This window comes from Curcuma longa, chromosome 20 (genome assembly GCF_044706935.1).
Source record: "Curcuma longa cultivar G26 ecotype Majalengka, Jawa Barat chromosome 20, ITB_CL_G26_1.1, whole genome shotgun sequence".
Lineage (NCBI taxonomy): Eukaryota > Viridiplantae > Streptophyta > Magnoliopsida > Zingiberales > Zingiberaceae > Curcuma > Curcuma longa.
This window is the reverse complement of record NC_133880.1, coordinates 11,751,786-11,779,532: the sequence shown is the minus strand read 5'-3', so window position 1 is coordinate 11,779,532 and position 27,747 is coordinate 11,751,786. Positions and strand designations below refer to the sequence as shown.

Below are 27,747 nucleotides of genomic sequence, written 5' to 3'. Positions count from 1 at the left end.
ACCTGCGAGATCTCAACTCCAACAATCAAAAGTTATCTCCAGTCAATCGCTCGGGCTCCGTCGCAATCATTTGGAATCATCTAACTTTGCTTCCTTGCACTTAATACACATAATCAGTATGATATTGATTATAGCTTTATTTGCGCGTACCTTAGCTAAATGTTCAGCTCTCACCGATCCATCTAGTATGATTTGCTAAACCACAGTTTCCAGTTACCTCCACTTGAACTTGTATGCCTAGTTCATAAATAGGACTTTTCTACTTTGTTCCCAACCAAATCTTCTAATTGTTTGATTTCCAACTAGGATTTTACACATATCTAGCTTCACTAAGACTTAGCCAATTTGCTTGATTCCTAATTAGGATTTTCATCAGTCAAGTAATCTATTTTACTTGACATAAAATCATCATTTCACAACAACCTAACTTTACATTTAATTATACATCAAAATATTGGATTCACTGTAGTGCTCCCAATACCAACATATTGTTCAACATTATTATCTTCTGCCGCATGCATAAAATTTTATATCGGTCGGATATGTTGTAACAGTTACGAAATATGATTGTTATTGAATAGAATAAGTCTGAGTTATAGCAACTACGATTTCATAATTACTACAACGTAAATGTTAAATCTGTATAGTAGTAATTATGAAATTATAATTATTATAATATAAATATTTTTAAATATATTAAATACATATAGTAGAAGTGTTTGATAAGTTAAGATTTAATATATGTGATAGAAATAATAATGTTGAATAATATAATTGACAGCCGCTGTGTCGTTATAAGGGGGAATTGGTGGAGTAAAGCGTCCTTTTTCATAAAAACTTTTAAAAATATATGCTTTTGATAATTTCAATGCAAAGAGAGCCTTTGATTATTGCCTTAATATTTTTTTTTACTAAAAAGCGGTTTTGTGGTGGTAAAGGCTGCAGCCTAATTAAAAATTACATGACTTTTAATATTAAACTATTGAAAATATTGTTTTTTATATAAAAAAATGAATCACGTTTCTCACGTTTGTCTTGTTTATGAGTTAATTTGAATTATGGATTAGCTGTCAAATTATTAAATTACTTTCAATTATGCATTCAGTACAATATATTAAAGCAATAATCTCACATGATATCTTATGATTAACATGTACAAATGATTTTTTAGGGAGAACTCGGATCCATGATTTTGAGATGGTGCCCATGCCCCCAGGGCATAGCTGAGTTGGTTACGACATAGCAGACTTACAGAAGAGGACAAGAGTTCGAATCCTAGCGAAGTCAGGCGATACCCTCCTGCGTCGTGATCAACTGCAGTTTCTCGATTTACTTCCTCACAGATGGTCGTGGGGTCGACCGTGTGGGGCCGCTAAGGTGGCGGATCCACCTTTTTTACAGAAGAGATGACGTCCATTCATAATAGCGAGCTTATGGCAAAATTTACGGGCGAAAAGAAATTATGGTCAGGTCGAGAACCCGCCTTGGGGTGGTTAAGGTGGAGCTATCGCACAGGGCCTCACTTTCGATGGGCCCAAATTAGACCTCAAAGCCACTTTTTATAGGCAACTCATTATCATCATCATCAAGTCAATCCCAAGCATTATATGATAAATCATGATGAGATTTTTTTTTCTATATCAAAAGAAATCATAATAATAAAAATGAGATTATGTCCCTATAATGATTAAAATTATGCATATCAAAATAATATTTTTTGAAATCTCCTTGAACACTTGGTTTCATAGCTTCGTGATCCCAAAGACTTTCTCTAAAGTAGTTGAAATCTTCATTAGAAGTGATATTGTGTGGAGAAGCCAACTATTAAAGAATGAAGCATTGAGAGTAAAGTTTAGGGCAAAATATAAAGATAGGCATAGTAAGTTAATCATGTATGATCCTATAAAAATATAATTACTATTCTTGTCCGAGATTGCGATCTTACAAGTTAACGAGAGGCAATTGATAAGGAGGCTTCGAGGGTGAAGAAAATGCATGGGATGTCTGCAACACTCAACGGGAATTAAAAAGAATGTTGAAGTTGGATTCGGCATGGCCATTCCGACGCTGAAATTAGCACAGAGATTAAGAAAAGTGGAAAGCAAATGAAATAGTAGAGGAGTCTTGAGAAGAGTTTGAATGTGTCTACGTACCCCTGCGTCTACGGAAGCAAACGACCTTTTAAAGGGTTGCAACAATGCCTCTGCGTGGCCCATGTGTTTGCTCACGTCTTCTGGACGAAATAGTTACGTTGCACACGTCTTCCAAGAGAAACGGCTACATTACTCACGTTCTCTGAGAAAAATGATACGGTAAGCCACGTAGGATGTAAGCCCCCACTAGGGGCAACCGAGTTGAAGCAATTGGGTGGATCGAGCCGAAGGAGTCTAATGGTTGAGTTGAAGGAGTTGGATGGACCAAGCCGCAAAAGTCACTCCAAGGAGTCGGGTGAACCCCGTCTGAAGAAGTCAAATGGATCGAGTCGTAAGAGTCGATCCAAGGAGTCGGACGGACCGAGTCTGAAGGAGTCGAATGGACAAGCCACAGAAGTTGATCCAAGGAGTCGAGTGGATCAAGCCTGAATAAGTCGGATGGACTGAGCTCCAAAAGTCAATCCAAGAAGTCAGATGGACCGAGTCTGAAGGAGTTGGATGGGGGTCAATCCACGGAGTCAGATAGACCAAGCCCCAGGTGTCGATCTAAGAAGTCAAGTAGGCTAAGTCTGAAGGAGTCAGATGGACCGAGCCGCAGAAGTCAAGTGACTCCTTTTGACCTTCATCTATGCTTGACTCTTAATTTGTTGACTTGACCTTTGACTTGGCCCGGTCATGTGTGAATCTCCTTATCCACCACATCAATTACCTTTTGAGTAAATTTGATTACTTATGAAATGATCAGGATTTTCTATGGTATAGTTTCATGAAGTAGAAGACTATTTACTAACATAATCAAGATTTTCTTCATCTCTTTCATTTATTGTGTTGTTGTTGGATTACACCAAAACTAGAGGAAACCGGTTGCGATGATGTTAGATCTCTAGGTTTACCCTTCATTGCCATTTTTATGAGATGCCATGGAAGAGGAAAGATGATGGGGTTATTGTGTGAGGAATGTGATTCAATCGGACACTCGATGAGGACTTACTTAATGAAAAGCTAGATTTAGATGAGTCGATCATCCGGTTGACATGATAGGCTCAAGGTCCTTGGTTTGAAGGGTCACTGACTTGCAAGCTTGACGATGGGATAGATTCCTACAAAAGCACATCGGGTGTAGTAGTCTTGGAGAGTGCCTAATGGGATGCCCGTATGGCTGAACCATGTCGTCTTCATTAGATGATGTGCTTTGCGGAAGTTGGATTTATCTAGAGAATCTCAATGGGATTCTCCATTACCTATGAAACATTAGATGTGCTTTGCCGAAGCTTATGGTTTCTTCCTCACTCAGAATCTAAAAGTTATTACAAGAAAACTTACACGGATACAGAGAACAAGATGAATAATGAAGCCTTAGGAACACTCTAGTTGACAGTAAAACCCTAGTTCCTTCAAACAAATAGATAATCACATAAGCCTTTCAACAAGCTATTCACTTCATTATTTTCAATATTATCTAAGCAGTGGCTACAATCCCCTTCTCATCTTCAATGCTCTTCAAATGCTTCTCGACCATCTGTATGAATGATAGTAAAGTGTCAATGATTTTTGCATGCTTACATTCACAACAGGGATGAACAACTCCAACAAATTAAAATAAAAAAAAACATAACAATCACACACTTCATGCATTTAAAATAACAATAATCATCATAAAGGACACTTAACTTTTAAAAAAACAGTACAAGACCAAGAATTTGCAGTACTATGCAATTGCATCTTGCTTCCACCTTGGTCGAGAACAGAGTTTTCATAGGTTTCTCCTGCCACTGTTCCTGCTCCTGCCATGCTTTGTCAAATCCTAGGACACACCAAAGCACCATTAAAACCATCCTAGGACACCACAAAGCAACCATGAAGCCCCACCTGCTTTCTTTCTCCGCTGGTCCATAACTCCACTCCACGTCCATTTAAACGCCACAAGCTTCTCCCTCTTCACCTTCCACCCGCCATTGGCTAACTCCTGTGAAAGTTCCCTCCCACCAATGGCATCTCCCCTTTCTAACACTTGTTCTTCCCCGTTCCTGCAATTATTCCTTGTGCCACAGTAGAGAACACAAAGATTCTTTACTACTCTCTCACTCTGTGAGTGTGTGTGCGCGAGCGTGTTTTGGATCATGTGAGGTCTTGCATGGGAGGATGAGGTCACAGTTGGCAGCCAAGGATGACTTGCCGGCTACGCTCTCTTCTGCTTATCCAATTTGGCCGGCAAGTCGTTCCTGGCTACCAATTTGCCTCCTCCTCCTCACGCTGGACCAAAGATGAAATCTTGATTCATCTTCTGTTCTTAAAGCTTTGTTCTGAAGCTATACAAGAGAGGATGTGGCCTTTAGCTGTAAGCTTGCTTCTAATTTTATCATGTTATGGCCATGCTTCAGCAGTGAAGTAATGGAACAGAACGCGAGATGTTTCTATGGGTGGGAGATGGAGAGAAGTGCCCTGTTTCAAAGCACTGCACAAGAACCAGGTAGATGAAAGCAAAGCTACAGATCTATAATAAATTTTTACAGAGCTTAAATGCAATATATAATAGACAAAAATATGAACTGGACAACAGCAGGTTCTTGTTGAGTTTTAGATTCATGTGATGGATAATCAAACACAGTAATGTGCTGGAGAATTATTCTTAGCATATGGAATGAGTAGAATTTGATGCGAGAAAAAACAAATGCTCAAATGGTTCATTGTCAATCGTTATCATTCCATTGAATCCAATCGAAAAAGAACGAAACAAGAAATCACATCACTTTGACAAATTTGCAAATTTTGATAGTAATTGATTTGGTAGCAAAACTCCAAGCGTGGTGAATTATCCAACAAAAGTATCTAATAGTTCGATGTTACGGATGGGAGAAGATTGGTAGATTTCTTTCAAAATGATTCAAATGCCATTCCAGCAACCAATTCGAATATTGGCGTCGATGAGATCAAGGGAAGAAAAGAATGGTTCAAACGGATCCAGAGATAAAGTCGATCTTTATTCCAACGCAAAGCACAGAAAAGATGGGACAAGAAAGAGAAGAATGGTTTTGACCGACCTGACTACATAGCTCCAACACCACCGTCTCTTCCGCCGCCTCCGCCGCCGTCTTCTGATGTTTCCGGCGAAGACGAGGAGGGTAGATCGAGATCGCTGCGTCTGCTCCTCCGGCTGCCGCTGTAGATGATGGTGACCCAAAGCCCCCTTCTCCTCCTACTCCTTTCCACCTCGTTGCCCTCCGCTTCTCCGCGCCCCTCGCCACCAACCATCTTCGATCCGGCGTCGTCCTCCGCTGGCATCCGGAATCGGCACACGGGGCACGACCCGCGTATGCCCAACCACTTCACGATGCACCCTTCGTGGAACCGATGCCGGCACGGCATCTCCCTCACCGCATCCGCCTCGTCTCCTCCGCCACCCAGCCCGTCCAAGCACACCGGGCACTCTTCCTCCTCTCCCAACACATCCCGCACCGTCCTCATCGCCTCGATCGACGCCTTGGACGCCGGGGGTGGGCCTCCGCCCACGCTGCTCTCGGACAATAACTCCGCCACAAGCGCGGCGTCCCCCCGCAGCACCACCATCCCTTGAGTCACGGGGTTGAAGAGCACGATCCGATCGGCCGGCTGGGAATCCTCCGCCGCTTCCTGCGGCGGCGAACCCGTCACTCCAAGGATGAGCTGGACGAAGCGAGGCGGCCTGCCTTCTTCCCCTTCGCTCAAGGCGTTCCGGATGAGCCGCTCGAGGCCGTCCTCAGCAGTCGCCGCGGCCAACGACTCCTCTTCCTGCGCCGCCATCGCTCGCCGCCTCCCAAGGAGTGCTACTTCTCTAACTGACCCTTCCACTTCGAACGGCGAGCATCTTGTACGAGCTCAGAAAACTGTCGAAGGCGGAACTCAATTCTAATCAACCCATTTTCTACCCGTCTCCCAATTGGAGAACCATTGGAAACCGCCAGTAGTAGGACAACGCAAGGAAGATATTTTTTTTTCGGTGGCGGTGGACCCCGCATGTAGTGGCACAGCGGATCTCATCCCGATGATAATAATTGAGAGCGGCAGCCGGCAGGAGTGGGAAAAGATATTTTCTCCAGGCGGATTCGAACCACAAATTCGGCCGAAATAGCGAACCGGTTCGATTCAAATCGAATTAGGCTATTCATGATTATAAGCCAAACTTTTCAATAGGACATGATACAAATAAATTTTAAAATATTATAATTCAAGGCACTCATTTATTAATGATATTTAAATATTTTAAAGAATATTTTAAAAAATTAATGAAATTACACTAATTTTTTTTAAAAAAAAAGAATAAAATCACTATATTTCCTCTAAATTTTTCAAGAACACAAAAAAGGGACACAACTACCAACTAATGCTAAATAATAATATCAATATATATTTGAAATATAATTAACTAATTGCTCCACCGGGGTATAGCTGAATTGGTTACGACTCAGCAGAATTGCAGAAGAGGGTAATAGTTCGAATATTGGCGAAGCCAGGGAACACCCTCTTGCGTTCTGCGTCGTGACCTCAACTGCAATTTCTTGATTTACTTCCTCACAAATGGTCGTGGGACTGACCGTGTGGAGCCAAAGGGCCGACCGTGTAGGGCCGCTATTGTCTCTTTATAGTTGGTGGATTCAACCTAAATTACAGAAAAGATAAAACAATCTAAAATCTCTTTCCTTTAACAAACACCACAACAAATTCTTACTAGAGTAGTGAGTAAACATACCGTCTCATCTCCCGGTGCATTATTCGCTCCATCGTTTAGTATCATCGAACATGGATCCAAGGATGAACACTAGCGTAGCAACACCATGTTATCACCTGAGTTTTAGTTCAGTGATGATATCAGCCACTCTTTATGACTGCAAATGAATATTTGAGACAGCTGAGTAAATAGCTCTATGAACAAATGGCTTGAATTGAATCAGTGAGTGGATAAATGATACGAAAACAGATAAGATTGCCAACTATTTCAACAACTGTTCTTCCATTATGAAGCAAAGAGAGGTATCTGCTGTTTCCAACATCAGAAAAGAAGCCATTTGTTCATAGAAGCATCTTTGGTTCGAAACGCCAAAAACAAGCTCCAAAACAGATGGCCTGGCCATAGAAAACATCTTATCGTCATCCCTCCTTAGTCCTTAGGGTTGGGATTACTACCAAAGGATACATAGTGTGACTTAACCTTTGAAGATATCTTGAAAAGGCAGAGTACTTACAGTATACAAGTGGGTACTGATGGCGGTGAAGCTCGTGTTACCGAGACTTGGTGTTCTCTGGATATCCACTTGAAATCATACATAGGACACCTAAGTTGCTGTCCAAGAGATCTGAAACAGGAAAGTAGCATTGAATCTTAGCAGCGTAGAGAGGGGTGCCAACAATTTTTGGCTGCATTGATTCAGTTATGATGAAACATAATATAAGACGACATGAACACTTTAAGAACATGCAAGAAGAGAGCAAAGTAACAAAGTAAACCTGTCAAACACTGATGATCAAGAATGAACTAGAGAAATCATGGCATCGTCACTGTAGCTCCAAGAAATCATTAAACTTTGTGAAACTTTCCAAGGAATTTTACTGTAACAAGCAAGGTAGGACCATTGTGGTCGCTCTCCATTCAACTATCAACTACATAAGCAACTTCTCCCTTGAATAATAACCAGATGAGAATATATTATGGCATCAGTTTACTGGAGTAACAATCTCTCTTTCTCTTCCCCCAAGGTTAGAATAACACCACATTCTAAAATCAGAGTTACAGAAATTTATCATGTCAATATCTCAAAGAAACATCAACCAGTCAACCATGTTGAACTCTGCAGTTCGACAGCCATCAAAGGGGATTAGTTTAGGCAATAGCATCCGGTACAAGAATGCAGTGTTAGTTTCAAGCCAAGAAACATTGTTTCGAACTAGCCTACTCCCCGCAACATCTTGCTCATTTTGTCTCCAGAAATTTCTGCCACAGGCATAGCATTTCCCAAGGTTCCTGGTAATGAGCAAGAACATAACCAGCTTCTTAGTTTCAAGCCAAGATGACATTGTTTTGAACCAGCCTATTTCCCACAACATATTGGTCGTTTTGTCTCCTGAAATTTCTGCCACAGGCATAGCATTTCCCGAGGTTCCTGGTAATGAGCAAGGACATAACCAGCCTCACACCCATCAATATTAATCCTTTCTTCATTCACATATTTAATATCTGATCCTTTCTTTTCATCTCTTCTATCCATATGCCCATTGCAACGTCCTCTAGCTTGAACATCTGCAGGTTAAGGTCCTATCATTTAGTGAATCCTGACTGTAACAAGAAACATACGGACTATGAGGCGTATTCTGCATGAGTAATTCTAAGTGCACAGATTGTTCCTAGTATTTCAATATTTCAAGAAAAAAGTCACATCTAAACAGTTTGCACTGATACCCTTAAACTCCCCTCTTTGTGTTGCTTGTACACTGATTCTGCAATGTCGTGGGACACTGCATATCCTGGACCATGAGCCCAAGGGGGATACTTCTCATCAGGCCATTCCTACATGAATGTTAGCAGTTGAATGAGATCATTAGTTTCCGGAAGAAACTTTAGGCAGATGGTAAAAATATAACCATTGCAACCCAAAATTAAGAGGAAAGTAGAAAAAATACTTGTATAATTGTGAACGTAAATAACTATTAAAACACTTCCACTAACCACCTAGATGGGTGTCTTGATGGTGGTGATTGATAGTGTTTTGTATTATGAAAACTCAAAAAAAAAAAAAAAAACTAACTGATTTTATCATTAGTAATTTGAATTTAATGTCAAAAAATACAGGCTCTTAATTCGATGGGTGTCTTGAAGAGTTGAAGGGACACTTTCACCACATAATATAAGAGGGACATCTTTCCCTTAAGAAAATCATTTGCACATCTGTGTGCAAGTGTGTCAAGTGTAGGCACAACACAATATTCATTGAAATGATCAACACTAGCAACATAGGAGAGATTTCTTGTGTTGATCATCAGTATCGACTTCGACTTTTGATAATTTACCAGAATGATATATTTTGATTGTGGCGCACAACATTGGGCATTTCAAACCATGAACTCTGTGTATAATAATAAGCATAAAGAATCACCTGAATTGAAATGTACCACTTGCTCTCCACATTTCGGTGAGGTTGTGCATATGAGTTTATCCTGCCATATAAAAGTCCGCTTGTGATATTTATTCCCACTAACGAAGAAAGCACCTCATCAACACGAACAAAAGCATCATCATCTGTTTTCATTATGTATTTGGCTGATACAATATTTGTCTGTCAAAACAAGTAACAAATTTTAGATAAGAGAATATCAAATTAAGAAGGTAGGTCTTCAGAAACAAAGGTCCAAGCTTACCCCGTAAATACAAATAGCAATGGTTTTCAAGGTAATTAAGCTATAATAATCCACAAATGGCATCAATTGGATGTCTCCATATGTACCTGCCTCATCCCATAGCTCCTCATTTACCATTAGATTTTTATGCTGCATGATAAATCATACCACGTGATTTAGGTAACCCAAGTATGCAAACCAACACAAACTACAATCATGGAACCCAAGAGAACAAAAGAGTGGTTTATTTAGTCGAACTCTCAACAAAAATTCACAAACTATAATGTGGACTGGGATTAATTTTCTCGAAAATAACGGAGAAGAAATCTATCAGAGGGATAAAAAATTGAACATGCAAGTATGCAACAACTTCAGAAGTAAAACTGTCTGTCTGGTCCAAGGGAAAGAATAAACCCAATCTGAATTGTTTTTATTCTAAAAGCAATATCCATGGCATTCCTAATCATCTAAAAACAATTGCAGTGCTCCACTCAGGTTTCCTAACCTTTGCCATCTTAATAGTTGGATTCAAATCTTCTTCATATATTCCTTGGTAAGAAATTCCCATGAACCTATTGACTAGGTCCCTAATTATAGAACTGAAATGAAATGAACAAGATAGTGCCAAGTTAACATATAGCATTACTCAGGTATAATGATTCCTTTTAAGATTGTATAAGCCAATGTCCAATGGCAACAAATGCCTTTCTTGCTAGGCTGACGAACCTAGCTCCATATCATGCACACTCTTCACTTATTTTCAAATCTCTGAAATTTCTGACAAAGTGCTCTGTAATATTCCAAAAACAACCCAAATTATCAAATCCAAACTCCTTGACCTCAGAAACAAAAAGTAGAGTCATTGCTTCCGGTTACTTGATTATTGTCAAATGTCAATTCTTACAATTGCAAAAAACTATTATGTAGGAACATCATCTTGTAAGAACTAATATTGATATTTATTTATGACATAAGCACTGACTTCAACTTATAATTTAAAATAATATACTATTTCTGATGATCCAGACAGGAGATGAGAAGAGAGAGAGCAAAGAGAGATCTAATTGCATTTAAGAGATGCTGATTGAATTCAGAAATGATAAAGCTGCCTTGCTCACCAGGCCTACAAAAAACCGCACAACAACTACTCTAGTCCTCACAGCATCATACTGCATCCATGTCCTTCTAACTGCCATTCTCTGTTTGAAATTGTTTGCAGTTGAAAAGATGCCAATAAAAAGTTGAACAGCTTGGTGCATAATTATGGGGTTTGACTTCAGCAATTCTAAATCGATAACATGCTCAGAATCCTCAGATGTAGGTAAGCCACTGGCAAGGATAGATATCAACTTTATGTCTCCTGAAATTCTTACTTCACTAACAAGCCATGGCTCCAAGCTCTAACAAGCCAAATAAGTCAAACAGAAGACGTAAACAATTGTCAAAAGTTACATAACAACTTGAAAATAATAAACAGATAATTTTCAATGTAGTATATTACTTCTCTGAATGCAAAGGAAGTTATATGTCTTCCATCTACAGTCATCTGGATTCCCTCTATGCCCACTCTAATGGTAGCAATGAAAAGAAATCCTTGCTTAAAGGGAAAATATTTTCTCCGCTTATCTCCCTCTTTATTGAGTGAAAAAGAATTAGAAATATTGTGATGCATATTTGAGATGAAAACCCTATTTTCATCATTACCGACTATTGAACTGCATCCCTCCAAATCATCCACTGCAACTAACAAAGAACCAGGAACAATTAGAAAAAAGAAATATAATTGAGGATACTGCATTACTAGATCTTTCAAATCCAAATCTTCCAGTAGATCTCCACCAACCTCAGCACCAAATTTTCAACAGACAAATTCATCAAAGTTATAATACTGTCTATCACCGCATTAGCAGCAACAGGCAGAGTGTAAAGGATATTTGCATGTCATCACAGCACAAGTCCGAGCTACTTGAACAAATAAATGTGGCATTTGGCGGCTGTAGTTGTCTAGTACTAAGTAATTTCTAGGATCTAGTAACACTACTAATCAACAAAGAAGAGAAACTCGGTAATCTGCCTCTTTGAGCAATAGTTTTTGTAGTTTGAATAAATAGCAAGAATCAAAGTTAAATTGAATCAGACAACAGAAAAGTGTAGGAGATATCTCCATGATAATCAGAACCAAAAATCCATTACTTTATGCTCTTTTTAAATGATTGTTAGAACTTAGAAACTTGAACGAAACTTCTGAAAAAACTGAATACAAGAGATGACCAAAGTTAAAGTAACCAAATGTTACTAGGTGAAATAAATTAAATTCAGAGCGATATTCATGAAAAACTATGTGCAACCAAATCATTAACATTAGCATCTTAATAATGTCGTCAACTTGCTCAAAATGATTACCTTTCTTACTGCCATCAGTATTTGAAGAAGGACAACGCTCCTCTGCACCCCAATCTTTAGTTGCAGACCAAGCATTCTGGACAATCACTGGATCCTCTGTTAATTTATCACCTTGAAGACGAACATTGTAGTGAAAAATTATAGGAGGATCAGGTTCCCCAGGAAGAGCTGTTCCTACTAAATCAATGCGGAAATTGCCAAGGAGACCTTCAGGAGTACCAATGAGAGTAATTGAAGAACCTTGAATCAAGCCGCATGGAATTTTCAATTTAAATGTGTCATTAGCAAATTCTGAAGCATTCATATTTTTAATAGAATAAGGGCATTGCTTATCTTTGTCTTTCTGCGGATTACTTTTGTTAGATGTTTTGCCCTCTATTGCAGCCATAAGGCTTTCCCATGCAGAACTAGCTTCCGCAATTGCCTCAATAGCTTGAGGTAATCCGGTAGAATGATTTGCTAGGTGACCCAAATGATACCATGTTTGCAAAGACCATTTCCCTATCTCAGAGAGATTAATTGGCGTAAAAAGATGCTGGGTCATTTCATTGGCAGAAGCTATGGAATAACCATCCCCTGGATTTTGGATTGCAGGTGCGTCTTCAGAAGCCACCCACTCAAGCTGTTCTGAAGAATTATGAGACAGGCGACTTTGAAGTAATCTTTCAGCTAGGGTGTTCTCCAATATCCCATATCGTAAAACCAACAAGGTGAATAGAAAAATTAATATAACACCTCCAGGCCATATCTTCATTTTTTACAAACTGAGTTATAAATATATTATCATACTATCATTCCCATATCCAGGCCTTTGGAAAGCCAGATGTTTACACTTTAAATCCAGAATTGTCTTTGATTATAATGTACAGTTTAAAAGTCAAAGCACCTGCATCTATGATAAAATAGAATTTAGTGCTTACATATAGATCATAAGATAAGAGCAAAACATTAAGACAAAATGTCAGTGTTATATCTTAGAGTTAATACTAACTTGAATGTTAATGAAAGTAAATGATATGGAAAATTACACACATCTGGATTTTTAATGCCAAGGAAAAAAATAAGAAACGAAGATAACTAGGTTCTCAATTCTTGAGTTCTTGGGGGAAAAACATGATTAATAGGATTGGTAAAGGCATTATTTTGCCAATTTACAGTCAGAAAATGAAGTATCATCCTAAATAAATAGAAATTATGAATACAGCAGCAATCACAAAAACTAAGAAAAAAAAAATGAAGTTAAATAATTTCATGTAAAAAGACCCAACAAAATGCATATTAATGTACATTAATAGCTAAAAATTAATAGTATTGAATGGAAGTTAATTAAAAGTATATTATTAACTAGCATACTCTTAGATTAGAGATCTAACTTACAAACTTATCGAGTCCAACAACTACAAAATACATCCTTTCAAGATTCAAACTTTAATTCAGCCCAAAAAACATATATAATTGTCAACATGCAAGGCATAATGGTGGATTTTCCACCACCTAAGCATCCCATACCAATGTCTCAACATGCCATGAATTAGGTTTGCTTTGTTGAAGATAGCAGTCGAGGATATTAATCAAAAATTGATTTCAATTACTGATGATTTATTATGTTTGGATTGCAATCGCAATCATATTTATCATTATTTCTATATTTCTTATTATTGAATTGAATGCATCTTATTGAAATTTGTAAACACTTACAGTGATTCCTTATCGATTCTATTCACCGTGCTAGTCATCGGAAGGATGATTACCAACGAACAACCCTTCACGCTTTCACGAATCAATTTCCTTTCAAGTCGGATGTTGTTCTTTCCAAAAGAAGCAAGATGTCTCACACCAGGAGTTTTCCAAAACTAATCTCTCCCTCTCTGTCTTGCACTTGGATGCACACTTTTAATAAAGGGGAGAGTGGAGAGGGAGGGGGCAGGGGAAGTGGCAGGCAACTGCCCCCCCCCCCCCCCCCCCCCCCCCCCCCCCCCCCCCCCCCCACTACCAACATCTTCCACTTGTTCAAATCAAGTCACAAAGACCAAATAAAAACATTCAAATGATACTTAAAAAAATAGTTCGTGCGACAGCAAACATATTGAGTAATTAATATTAAAAAAGTTGTTACACTTTACATAGCCACTCTTCAAGATAAATTGGAGACATCGATATCTTGTATTTACCCTAGATTAAATCATTTACATGAACATGAACATGAGCATTTCTAAACCCTCATAATGACTATTATATCAAGAGCATGTTCAATATCTTTAATTAATACAATTATTCACAATCACATTTTATGTACACAACAAAAATGTAATTGGTCAACCAATGAATAAATATTAAAGATGTAAATCTATTTTAATCTTCCTTTTTAACTAGAATTTATTTATTTTAATCAGTTATTTTTCTAGTCATGTTCCATAGACCGAATCATCCATAGTCATTAGAATACATAATAAAGTAGTAGATCCTGATTAAAATTTCAAGTGGACAATTAAATAGTCAATTATGGTAAAACTGAGATTAACCTATAATCTTAAAGGTCTCACATAGTAGAGAAGTAAGGATTCATTCTCCTACAACCTTTATTGTCGCTATAGCACATGTGGTATAAATTATATACTACGATGTTATTTTCTTTACTACTAAAGAGCACATGTTTTTCATTTTTTAATTTTAACATAGTACATATTTTGATCTAGACATTCTCAATGTCTAATCCTGAATTTAACTCATGAATTCTAATATGGCAATCAACAAGTTTAGTAAATAGTGGATATATTTACTCTGATCATTATTAATTTACAATTATCTCATTTTGATATAACTATCAAGGTGACCCTAACTTACAGATATATCTCCTTTCACAGCTTCATTAGTTATCTATGTGAGAGGACGAATCTCAATCCGTCAATATTTTTATTGAGATTTTATCTAAATGTAACAAAGACATATATATTGAATAGATTATGGCATTTCAAAATCAATCATCTTACAATATCTGATTGTCTTTACAATATATTATGCTCCCAAAGACTTCACATGTCCTTGAAATGACTTTTTAGTCAATGTCTTAATAAAAGAATCAATAAACATAGCACGTGTAGGGATATACTCAAGAACTATCTTTTTCTTGTCAACAATATCTCTTACAAAATTATACTTAATATTATGTATTTTCCCTTGCTGTGATATTTAGGATCCTTAAAAAAATTATAACAGCTTGATTGTCACAGTACACTATAACAGGACTCCCACTTAAAGCTGTCAATTTGGGTTGGGTCCATCGGATTGGCCTGCCCCGTCAAATAATTTAGATGAGTTAGGTTGAAATTTTATCAACCCATTTTAAAGTGGATTCAGATGGGCCGATCCGCCTAAGCCCACGACCCACGTGGGTCGGCCGCAGCGGGCTTAGGTTGGCCCGCGAGTGAGAAAATTTATTTTTTAAAAAATTTAAAATTAAAGTAGAAAACTCAATGGATTAGTGGACTTGACCCGTCTAAATCACAATCCAAATTGAAAAACTTCAACTTGACATGTTTAAACTATAATCTCAACTTAAAATTTTTAATATTTTTAATATTTTTTAAATTTTTGATAGGCCCATAGGTTGGCCAGCCTAACTCGCAACCCACTTTGGGTTGGGTTGGGTTGAAAATCCACCCACTAAGTTAGTGGGTTAACCCGTCCCGCCCCGCCATATGATAGATTTCTAATGAGTTAATCCACCCATCTATGGATTGACCCGTTTGATAGCTCTACTCCCACTGTTCTCAGCAATCTTCAGCTGCTTCAGGAACCTTCTTAACCATACAGCTTCTTGTACAACCGTTGAACAAACCACATACTGAACTTCCATTGTTGACAACCCTACACAAACCTGTTTCAACGAGTCTTTATTCTAAATTTCTTCGGCCTATGTGTTTATTCTAAATTTCTCTCCTTTGTCTTTATTCTAAATTTCTTTGGCCTTTTCAAAGAGTTCCTTCCTTTCCAAAGAGTTCCTTCTGCTTCAACGCCGCCACCTATTATAGTTCCTCCTTGTCCACGTGCCTTGCTCTCCTCTCTTTTTTCCTTCCTCTACTTGGGAGGTTGGCCCAGACTCTCCCTTCGTTCTTTGCCTCTCTTCCAGCCGTCGGTAACCATCCTTCCTATTCTTTAGGCCAAGAGCAGAACTCTTCTTTTCTTTCTCTTTTTCCTTTCAAGCACCAGGATTCCAGTAATCACAACTACAATTTCTTCTTCTTCCTCTTCCTGTTTTTCCCATAGTAAAAGCAACATCACTTTCCTTCTCCTTAATTTCAAGGATAACAAGCTTCTTCCCTCTCTTTATCTTCCTCTCTTCTCATTCTCAGTCTTTCTCTTCTTATTCTTCTAGCAATGTCAATGCCAGCAAACCTTCCACTTTTTCTTAATAGTAACAATCCTCTCTTTCCTTTTCTTCCTCCTCTCCTCCTCTCTAGCTCCATATTTTTATTATCATATTTATTATAGTATTTTCCATTTATTACTTTGACAATCTGTATATATTGGCTTGTTAGTCTGCGAAAAGAATCAATGAAGCAATTGTCTTCTCTTTACTTTTCTCTTTATTCTTTCTTTCTATCTCTATCTATTTCAACAGTCAAGATCTACTTAGATGAGAGACATACCCCATTAATTTATCAAGTCAAAATGCTACATAGTGGCTATCTCATCTAAGCTTATAAAGCACCTCTAAAAGCACACAACTCAACATGTGTTAAAGATAACTTAGAAGTACATAATTTGGTCTTCCCAATCTAATTAGATGGTTTTTTTTAAATCATTAATCTAATTGCACTTCTAAAGCATACGATCACCATATAGTTGACAATACAAAAAAAGCCTACAAAAAAAGTTATTGGTTAATATATTATTAACTGATAAGTTATTACATAACATAAACAGACTACTTAATAAGTCAATAACCCAAATTTAATTAAAAATTACCTAATTCCTCCCAATTGAAGGTACAAACAACATTGCCTCATCAGCCTCAAGCAGAAGACAATCACACTGTTGCATTTGCAACGCCTTAATCACTCAGTTGCTATAGTAATGTTCTTCCTCCAATTTGCTTCTGCCTTGTGTTCGAGAGTAGTTGTGTGAGATATGCAAAACCATGGCTTGAACTTTTAGACAACCGAGACTCATTACAGCCATTGCATGCTCGAACCCAGTCTCACAGTTGTGCCCTCTCCCTTTCACCTCTTTTTATTGAATCACATGGTATCTTAACTGATTTCTTGACAATCAATCAATTTATCCAACTAGATTTCTTCCTAGGATATTCTAAGGAACATTAAAGGGTTCTCATCATATGCTCAATCTCACAAACATAGCAAGATGATCTTTGAGAATGTCAATCTCAGTTGATCCAAATCAAGATCAACTGATTTTGACAACCATAAAACAAAGTAGTAAGGTAGCACTTACTATGACTGAGAAGGAATAAAATCAAAGCATGGAAGTAGAAGCAACAAAAGAACAAAATGTAAATAGTAAGTAGCTGTTTAACTACAAAAAGCTATAACGAGAAAGGATCATTCCAAAACAATAAGAACCAATGACCAATGACCAATTATTTTACGCCCACACACAAAGCATAAAACACTTGTTAAGCATCCTCCTCTTCCGTTACTTGCAAGTAGTAAATCGTCAAGACCTTTTATACAGTAATCCAAATTTCGAACTAGTAACACACTATCAATTTTCTTATAGAGTGCAAAGAGTAAGACATTTTGCCTACATCTATAGGTGTCTGTTGGACTCATCATTTTCTCACAACTTACTGCTGCTCACCAATCCCTCTTTTTCAATTTCTGAAATAGTGTCGCCCCAACCACCTAAACTTAGCTCAAAATTGCGCCCAAGCCAAAATAAATACGAAAAATAATAATAATAAGCAGATTCAATATCCCTTCCTTTTCTACAAAAGAAACACCGATCTCTAAGCGCAAGGGAGATATAGGTAACCATACCTCAGAATCTGAGAGAGATCAGTGGCCAAAGGAAGTAAATTACGACAATTAGGCTCGATCTCATAGGCTGTTAGTGTCTTTGAACACTAAAGCAACTGCGAACAAAGCTACTTAAAAACTCCCACAGTAAGGTGACAACGCAGTAGATTGAGCAAAAATGCGTTGCTCGAATGAACGAATATCACATCAATTAGGGAAAAAAAATTGCAAAACCAACAAAACAACGCAGCATTCCGCGTCAAATCTGGCTGAAAACAGAAGGGGGAAGAAAGCACAGACGAGATCGAACACGGGAACGGCAGAAGAATCATACCGCATTCAGCCCTCGAGCAGGCGACGAGGTGAAACCTCTCCGTGACTCGCCTTTTCCACGCCGAAGCATCGAGAAGAATCGAGCGACGTTGTGCGAGTACAGAAACAAAGACGAGGGAGAGAAAGAAAGAAAGAAACAGAAATATTCGTATCATAATTCAAAAATAAATCAGCGGCGAGTCAGAGACGCATCCGGTGAAGGTAAAAGACTTTTAACTGACCAAGACACGTGTTCATAAAAGGTAAAGTGCATGGTGTATATTGAGTATCTTCGCGACGGTAAGCGCACCGAGATGATAAAGTAAGTCTATATTTTCTTCGACTTCTTCTCCATTTTTCTTTTTTCAAGTATAAGAATTTAAATATTAATAATTAATTGATTGATCGATTGATTGGAGGGATTTGCAGTTAAGAAATTGCATGAGTCGCGTTCGCCAACTGACCCACGCCCGCACGACCTCGGCGAATCGGGATCGACTGCGGCTTCGCCATCTCGCCGTATCCACCCGCCTGCTGATTCGCTTATAATGTGGTCCCCAGAACTTCTCCGACGGAGTGGCAGGTAGAATTGTCGGGTTTGAAACACGTAAGTAACGAACTATTTAGCGGACCCATCTCCAAACCTACCGACAGATCTGGAGCGGGCCCCACTTGCAAGGGACCAATGGAAACCTGGTACTGACGAGTAATCGGAGTGGGCCCCGCAGTCAAAGTCGAAAAGAGCGTCAGTGTTTTTGATGCCGGTCTTCCATTGAGAAAGAACGACAAACTAATCCCTCACCGTCACGACTGGCAATCACAACGAAGGTATGAGAATGGGTACAAGAACAATCCTCTTTGTCATTACATTTCGATTGGGCCAACGGCCTGAGACCTGAATTTCCACGACTAACTAATCTTCTTACCGTCACGACAGGCAATCACAACGAAGGTATGCAATAGGTACAAACAGGAATCTTCTCTGTCATTACATTTCGAGTGGGGCCCACGGCCTGAGACATAAATTTCCTTGAAGGGACACGTGGCAGCGAGACGTGGACTATAGATATGGACCTTATTATGATTTTGTTTGGGCAAACAAGCCAATTTATGAATAAGTTTTAAAATATGATAAATTAAACATTTTTGGGTTTTAGTTGTCCAAATATATGTGCTAAAACATCAAATATAAGTATTTAATAAATTAATTTGAAATATAAAAATTAGAACTATAACATATTCAGCGGCATGTTCTAATTTTCTATATAAAATACGTATATAATTTCCAAGGCAAAAATCAAGAAGGTATTTTTTAAATCCTCACAATCACATCCCATTTTAATTTTTTTAATAGTTATCTCATTTTACTATTTAATTGTGTATACTTTCTTCATTGTCCTTTAATACTGTTCAGTATTATTATCTTCTCATCTATTTTTCTAAATCAATGGAATATATTATAATAATTATGAAATAGTAATTACTATAATATAAATAAAAATAATAAGAATTCGATTTCATAATTGCTATAATATAAATAAAAATTTATATCACAACGATTATATATAGCTATTACAACATAAATAAAAATTTATATTATAATAACTACGAATATCTCTGACTGATTCAAAATTTAAATAGAAAAACTAATACTGAAGTCATTTAGGTAACTATATACTGCTCAACGGTAAAATGTAAAATTTTTTTGATAAAAAAAAACAAAATGAATATCCTTTATGATGAGTTGAAAAATAAAAGATCATCTTTTGTCTTTTGCCATAATTTTTAATTCCTCGAGAAAAATCATGATCTCGGAGAAAAATCAACATGTATTCAAAATTTATTTCTGTTCTCATACATTTCTATTTATCTCGAGATCATACTGATTATTCCTCAAATCATATTTATCAATTATGGGGACCATGTAACTGTCCTTTATTATAATGTTCGTCATATATTCGCTTTTTCTTCTGTAAACAATGTAATTTGTCATCTTAGTGGTCCCACACGATCAATCCCACTATCAATTTATGAGAAGGTAATTCGAGAAACTGTAATTGGGTGTTGTAACTAACTCAGTTATGCTTTGGGGACGTCATATATTCGCCCACCTATGTTTAGTGGATCAATTTTTGCGATGCTTTTATCTGTCGTAATCAACTGCAATTTCTTAATTTACCTTCTCACATATGATTATGAGATTGCTGGAATAACGAATTCTAATTTTTTCTAGACTAACTGTGTGTCTGAAAACAGTAAATAAGTCATTATTTATTTATTTATGATTAAATTATTTAAAATTTCTCCATTAAGATTTAAGAATTACCTTATGATATTAAGTATGAAAAAAATTTTAAATAAAAAAAATTAATTACTCATGGAAGTTTATCAGGGTGTTCTAATTTGATACATTCCGTGAGCAACTAAATTTTTTATGTTTAATATTATAATTTAACTTTTAAATCATAACATTTTTTTAAACAATTTAATTATAAATAAAAAATAAAAAATAATATTATTTTAGGTGCTCGGAATACTTTTGAGTGCTCCAAATATGATGTTGGAAATAATAATGCATTTTAAAATGCACATAATATCAAAATTATATATATTATTTAAAAATAAATGTGTCAAGAGTGTTGGATCTCGACCCGTAACTGTAGGTCGGCCGTTGAGTAAGATTTTTTTTTTTTTTTGACAATTTAAATATTCTAGGACGATCTCTACTCCAGTTCGTCGTCGTCGTATAAATTCAAAAGTATAAATGTATCTCCGTCTAATAATTAATGTATCAAATTTTTAATTCCATAAACGAAAAAAAATATCTCACAATAGATCGTAACTAAGGGTGAGACCTGGTCGAGTCATTCTAAGCCGGCCTGAATTGCTTAATTACTTCAAAAGTCAAATTAATAAAAATATTAAAAAATTTAAAAATAAAAATATAGAAAAAGAAAATGTAAAACGGACCCTCCAGCTTTCACCTGCTCCGCCTCATGCACCCGGTGTCGTTCACCCGGCGCCTCGGTGGCCCCCACTTCCCACTGTCAGAGCCGTATGTCGCGGGTGGCAGAACGCGTCTCGGACGACGCGGCAACGGCGCTGCCAAAGTCGCCGTCAACACTTGACGGCACCGTCAATTCTTCGCCTACTTCTTCCCCTCCGTTAGTCACGGTTCCAGAACTTTCCAATCTACCCAACGCGCCGGTATCTTTAAATCGAAGCACATGGGCCGGACCACTTCTGCGTCCAATAGAAGGTGCGGTATAAAAATGGGCAAGAAATAACGAGTACTAAAGACTCACACAGGAAACCATGGTCCACTAGGGGGGAGAACCGATGGAATTAATTGCATATAAAAGAGCTAACCAACAAGGGATGGTTTGCCCCAAATCCATCGACGATCTCGCGACGAAGTCCACGCCTCGATTCTGAAGTCGTCGACAGGTCTGCGATTGCTCCTCCTCCTTTCTCCTCTCGATTAGGTTTTGGTATCTGTAGTGCTCTATATCGTGCCTTCGTTGTGTTTTTTTCGGCCGATCGCCGTTTGTAATCTGGTTCGATTTGCGCGGTTGCGTTTAGGTTGTTGCTGTTCGATTCCTTGCCGTCCTTTGCTTCTTGATGAACACTTGCGGAAACAATTTGTATATAGATATTCTGGACTTTGGCTATTGATTAACAAACTAGTTCCTTTGTAATCGGGTTTTGTGAATAGCAGGAACATTTAAGAAGGAATTTTGGTTTTAAAGAAAGAAGGTAATGGGCGATCATGTGGTGTTGCATGTTGACCGCTTGATCGCACCCGAAACTACTGAAACGATAGCAAGAGAGGAGGATTCGACGCCATCTTCGGAATCTGGTACCGTCTCTGGGGAAGAAAAGGAGAATATCAAGGTTTCTGAGGAAGAAGAACCTCTTATTCAGATGGTAGACTGCCGCATCTGCCAAGAGGAGGATCACCTTAAGAACTTGGAGGCCCCATGCGCTTGCAGTGGTAGTCTGAAGGTTTGTAAATTTTGATCGTTTTGCTTTCTTGATTTGAATTCTTTAATCATGCCAATCGGTTCAATATATCTTAGTTATTTTAGTCTCCTTCCTCTTCAATCAAGTGGAATTAGTTGTAGCTTCAATAGATGATAAAATGCCAATTATTGAGATGGTAGAGACATGTTTAAATGCAAACTAATGGATTTTATATTTAGAAGAGTGAAAAATATTCAAATAGAAGATGTTAGAAGTAGAATAAGATAAATGATTGCAAAGGCGATTTAATTAACTTGAAACATAGAGCTTGTTAGAGGAATCACATTCATGTATCTGATTCTAAATAATTGGGAGAAAATTGCATGATGTCGACACAAAAATGATTCAATTAATTTGAATATTTATTACTAGTTACATAGCTTCACATAGTACTCTAGAGGGGTATGAATTCCAAGTAGTTGTGAGAAAAATGACATGATGGTGCTAAGTTCCTTACTTCAAGGAAAAAACTGACAATGATTATGTTTCTTTATTTTTGTCAAAACCAATGTCATGCAACTGATTCCCATGGAGTTTTTTTCTTCCAATATTTTTGTTTGCTAATCTACTTCATAGGTTCTAACAGATCAAGCATGCCACCGTCCCACTTTATATTGCATTTTGTTCTTTTATTTGCTTCAAAAAATTTCTCTGGCTAGTTGTTTCTTCTCTTTCATGTATTCATTTTTGCAGTAAGTGATCTTGATACTAGTAAATAGATGAACCTTGTGGAAAAATGGATCTAGGAATATGCAAACGAGTCAATTTAATGTGCTCATTAGCAAGTCATTTGACTCAATCTTCAAGCATGTAGAATATGGCTATTTATCTTGCATTTTCCTACAAATTTCTTATAGTTTTTTATGGTTAGATGATTTGTCAAAAATTGAGTTGATTATTATCTCTCCTTAAAAATGTTTTCAGATAAACGAGACTATTACTTTCTTCTTGCATTGAAGTCACGAAAATGCATAAACAACTAGTTGGAAACCAACAGTCAAGCTACCGATAGAGGAACTAATACCATTTAATACCTTGGATGGTGAAATATAGACACAAAAATTTCTTCTTTACATATTTGGATTTTTCTTGTGTTGTTCTGCTTTTTCATGGAAGTTTCTACCTTTTCCTTTTTTACTTCTAAAGAAGAAAGTAACCCATAAAAAAGGACAGTCCGATGCACGAAGCTCCTGCCAATGTGTAGTCCCAAGAAAAGTCTATGGTACGCAGTCTTACATTGTATTGCAAGAGTGTTTCTGCGACTCGAATTCGTGACTACCAAATCACATGACAACAACTTTATCCTACATAACATAATTAAAAAGAGAAAAATTTACAAACATCAAAGTGAGACGAGTTTCATTTCTCTAAATATATTTATGAAATGGCTAGACTGTGTCAAGAAAATTTTTATCTCAAAGGACTTGGTCAACATTAAAAAAAATCAAAACGGTTTGCAAGTTATTCCTATTCACAATCACACTTGGTCACCCTCCGCTCCCTGTGATGCTTTGTTGATTGCGATTCTTAAGGACTAATTCATTTAGTGCAGATTAATTTGTGCTAGATTGACCCCTTAATTTTCAACTTTTCATCTAGAGGGCCTCAGAATTTGTAGCAAACCTCTTTCCTTTTACTCTATTTTCCTCAAGGCGATTGATATTATTAGGGACTCCTCTAAATGTGTTTTTATTCAAATTAGGAATGAGACAAACATGCCAGCCTTGCATGTTGTCAAAGGAAACTTGATCCAGTTCCAAGTCAAGTACAATCTCCTGAGTTTAATAGTCAAATCTTGTCATAGCCAGTTGAAAGGGTTATGTAAAAGTTGTAGTGGACAGCAATTAAGGTATTCAAATTGATGTTGAAAGATGAGTCTCTCGTCTAACCCACCTAGACTGCGCATTGGATAGTTAGTTACTGGATCTAGTGGATTGTCCAATTGAGCCCTCAGCATACAAGGCTTCAAGACAAATTCCTCCATATTATGTCAAAGCTGATCTTAGGTCCCTCTTGATGCAATGATCTAATCACTGAGAATGAATGCATTCATAACATCATTCAAGTGGATAGTTGGATCATAGTTCAAAGTAACTTTACAGATTAGACCGAGTGGTACCAAACAAGAAAGGATGCCAGAAATAGTCAATTGAGGATAATTTCTTGTTTTAGTCGCTATATCTAGATTGCAATAGAAACAGAAGATGTAGATCGGTTGCTCTTATTCCTTGTTTCTGACCATTTCAATCTCATAGAGCCATTACACTTGATAATAATTTAAAGTTACTCCTAATATCAGACGAATGTGTTATGTAAGTTGTACTCCAATCCACCATTCTTCTTTCTAGATCTGTTATTATTTGAAGCTCAGCTGAATGGGATTATTCTTATGAAATTTTGCAATCTTTTGTATCTTCAAGTTTTAGAGATTATGACTGCTCTTTGCTACTTCTTTATACTGAAATGATGTTGGAATAACCCTTTGTTTTTTTATCGGAATAGACTGATCCAAATAACTTAAAAGGACTCAATTAGTACAATGATCCTACATTTTACTGACACTATATGTGTAGTTAAAGCAACTAGTTATTATACATTCTTTATTTCTCACATTGTTTTATATGATAATGATTTGGCTGTTTTACATGTGTCTAAGAAGTTCTTGGAATTTTACATTCTTGAAATTTTACATTTATGCAGTACGCCCATAGGGCATGTGTGCAACGTTGGTGCAATGAGAAGGGCGATATAACCTGTGAGATTTGCCATGAGGTGAGTCCCAGTTCTGGTGGTAGTTTCTCAGTATTCTCCTCTGTGTATCCTCATTCAGGTTCTTTTTAAAGGATTATACAATTGAATATATTCTGTCCTTATAATGGCAAATTTTTTATTTTTTAATTGAAAACATTCCTTCATGAATTTGGTGACATTGCAGTTTATATTTTTTGACATTATAATTCATTGGTTTATCAGACATTCTATAGCATATGAAGTCCCTAAAGTCCTCCAGGTTTATGCACGATACTTTAGTGATCATATGATGTGAGTTAACCTTAACCTGCTCATGCTTTAGGCTGTCTTCTACCTAGGTTCTGTCATTTCATCTTGGCACTGGGTACACATTGATTTTCTAAGTGCTAATCTGTGTTGACTAAGTGCTTCCATACGTGTCGTGAAAGAATGATTATGACGGTAGCACACATTCATTTGAAAACTACTTTAATGAACCAACTCTAATTGTCGGGACTTACATGGCTTGATGATGATGGCTACGTTGATAATAATGAGCCCTTTTCCATGGTTTGCAGCAATATAAACCTGGGTACACAGCGCCACCACGAGCCACTCCTGATGAGACCAGAATAGACATCAAGTATGTTGTCTTAAATATTCCTATATCTTGTGCTGACTTCCATATTCTTACATTTTCTTCCAAATAGTGGTGGTTGGATAATTGCAGGTTCTCCTTTGGATTTTCATGACCCTCGGGTCTTAGCAATGGCAGCAGCACGCCGCCAACTTGTTGATGATGAATATGACGAGTATGCTACAAATGCCAGTGGTGCTGCTTTTTGCCGCTCTGCTGCTCTAATTGTAAGCCTATAGTTGATGTTGAATTAGCAAGTCTTACTGCTTTCATGCATCACATGTTGTTAATACCTTTCAGTTTATCTAGTCGTTGCAACCCATTGACAACCACACTAGTGCTGTCTTAATTTTACTGCTCATTAAGTTTCTGTGAGCTATTTTCATTTTGAATTTTATGTTCTGCTTGAATGATACAGTAAGCACTGTTTTAATTAAAAACAACCAAATTATTAATTTGTTTTTTGTATATTTTGGTTGTCTGCTGGAACGATAGAGTAGATGGCCGCTATGTTGATCTGTAAATAAGATCTTGAACAGTTTAAATGTTTTTATGTTTTTGCCATTGTCTATGATATCTTTGGGTTAAACAGAGATCCGTTGTAATTGTTTAGTCAATATCTAAAAATATTGATGCACATGAGTAATGTAGGAAGTCAGTAGCACACTTTTACTTCTCAGAGGATCAGATACAGAACAGCATTAAGGAACTCTGTTTTTCATTTTTAATCTTGATTCAATTTCTCTATCTAGGAATTCCTTTCTATAGAACTATATATTTTTTCACAACCTTATGCATTGTTTTTAATATAAAACACTAATAAACCTTTTTATTTTGTTTGCAAGCATGTGATTTTTTTTCTTTTCTAATCTCTGTTGCAGCTGATGGCTCTTTTGTTGTTGAGACATGCAATGTCTCTTACCAATGCTAATGGAGATGAGGATGATGCTTCCGCATACTTTTCAGTATGTCAAACTTTCAATCTAATATGTTTTTCTTCGATCTAGCTTCTTCCAAGTCTTCATGATACCTAGTGATTGTTTTCAGCTTTTTCTCCTACGGGCTGCTGGATTTCTCTTGCCATTCTATGTCATGGCTTGGGCTATAAGCATCTTGCAACGCCGGCGTCAGAGACAGGTCAGGACTCGTCAAATATTGAACTCTCCAATTCTTTTACCCCACTACGAACAATATTTGGCTGAAACTTCTAACCTTTTAAGCATGGATAGTTAATTTTGATTTGTTTTCCCCCATTTTTAGCTTCATATCTTTGAATTGCAAAACAAAGGTCATCATGCAGTATACGGATAGTCTTTCTCAGCTGTTGGTAATTCACAACGATAATTTGTGCACTTACTAAATTTCAATCCTTTTCATCGGAACAACTTCTTGTCATCTGAGTTCCAGCACCACCCAAGAGAGATAGGATCCTAGATCTAAGCCTGCCACACCTGATTGATCCGGAGCCTGTAGCTTTGATTCCATCCGAACAAACCAAATGATTATCGATACAATTAGATATAAGTTAAAGATCAATTGAATATCAATTGCACATGGATTCCAAGAACCTATTGTAATGAAAGAACTATGACCAAAAGTTAAACCATCAAAAAGGATACAACAACTATTAGGCCTTTATCTCATAGAGTGATGTTGGTTATATGAATCATCCTACTCCATAGTTTTGATCTACTATTATATTGTTATTTATATTCAAATGAATTTTATCCTAATTTATCATTGATTATCGGTTATATAGATCCTTCTATGTTATTGGTTTCGATCCTCTATTATATTTTCATTTATATATAAATAAATTTTATTCTTATTTCATTGTTAACTAATTCTTCGTTGATCATTCTCTTCTTCAATTAAATGATTTTCTGTACTGAAGTATTGCGTTATGTCGGGCGACAATGTGCAGGAAGCAGCGGCTTTGGCAGCGACTGAATTGGCCTTCATATTGCAGTCCGGTCGACAAAGAGGCTTGCACCTCACATTAGCACCCGACTCCCCGGCCACTCCTCACCAAGACCCAGAGCCAGACTCATAGATGTAACTTCGTATGTAGCATTCTACTCGACTCAATTTCTTCCCTTCATATATATATTCTCTTTATGATTTTGTAAATGTCGACTTAGAACTT

At 37.1% G+C, this 27,747-nt stretch overlaps 3 protein-coding genes across 6 annotated transcripts; 1 reads left to right on the top strand and 2 right to left on the bottom strand.

Moving 5' to 3' along the window:
* Positions 1–3,492: 3,492 nt before the first annotated feature.
* LOC141813928 (E3 ubiquitin-protein ligase MPSR1-like) lies at positions 3,493–6,016 on the bottom strand. The gene is made up of 2 exons (XM_074701937.1): positions 5,195–6,016; positions 3,493–3,672 (listed from the first exon to the last, which is right to left on the bottom strand). Exon 1 carries the CDS (start codon positions 5,931–5,933, stop codon positions 5,199–5,201), a length of 735 nt encoding a protein of 244 aa, XP_074558038.1. The 5' UTR covers positions 5,934–6,016; the 3' UTR covers positions 3,493–3,672; positions 5,195–5,198.
* A 2,199-nt stretch (positions 6,017–8,215) lies between these two features.
* On the bottom strand, positions 8,216–12,675 carry LOC141813974 (beta-1,3-galactosyltransferase GALT1-like). Its single transcript, XM_074701978.1, is given in 8 exon segments — positions 8,216–8,376; positions 8,379–8,424; positions 8,584–8,691; positions 9,278–9,457; positions 9,540–9,668; positions 10,637–10,918; positions 11,020–11,255; positions 11,922–12,675. Coding segments are annotated over 8 exon segments (1,896 nt in total).
* Positions 12,676–21,572: 8,897 nt separating this feature from the next.
* Positions 21,573–27,731, top strand: LOC141813106 (uncharacterized). 4 transcript variants are annotated; one of them, XM_074701008.1, is made up of 9 exons: positions 21,606–21,658; positions 21,794–21,855; positions 21,927–22,216; positions 24,935–25,006; positions 25,543–25,607; positions 25,675–25,828; positions 26,483–26,566; positions 26,649–26,738; positions 27,526–27,731. In XM_074701008.1, the coding sequence occupies exons 3-9, from the start codon at positions 21,971–21,973 to the stop codon at positions 27,652–27,654; spliced, it is 840 nt and encodes a 279-aa protein (XP_074557109.1). In that variant the 5' UTR covers positions 21,606–21,658; positions 21,794–21,855; positions 21,927–21,970; the 3' UTR covers positions 27,655–27,731. The 4 variants fall into 4 exon arrangements, with proteins under 4 accessions (XP_074557107.1, XP_074557109.1, XP_074557108.1 ...); XM_074701007.1 differs by having other exon boundaries at positions 21,607–21,658; positions 21,930–22,216; XM_074701006.1 differs by lacking the exon at positions 21,794–21,855 and having other exon boundaries at positions 21,573–21,658; positions 21,930–22,216.
* The last annotated feature ends 16 nt before the right edge of the window (positions 27,732–27,747 follow it).

What these genes read in the sequence shown, in the direction of transcription:
- LOC141813928 (XM_074701937.1), bottom strand. Translation starts at nt 5,933, where the DNA reads ATGGCGGCGCAGGAAGAGGAGTCGTTGGCCGCGGCGACTGCTGAGGAC.
- LOC141813106 (XM_074701006.1), top strand. Translation starts at nt 21,971, where the DNA reads ATGGGCGATCATGTGGTGTTGCATGTTGACCGCTTGATCGCACCCGAA. An exon ending in CTTGCAGTGGTAGTCTGAAG is followed by an intron (nt 22,217 to 24,934) that starts GTTTGTAAATTT and finishes ACATTTATGCAG; the next exon opens with TACGCCCATAGGGCATGTGT. An exon ending in GCCGCTCTGCTGCTCTAATT is followed by an intron (nt 25,829 to 26,482) that starts GTAAGCCTATAG and finishes TCTCTGTTGCAG; the next exon opens with CTGATGGCTCTTTTGTTGTT.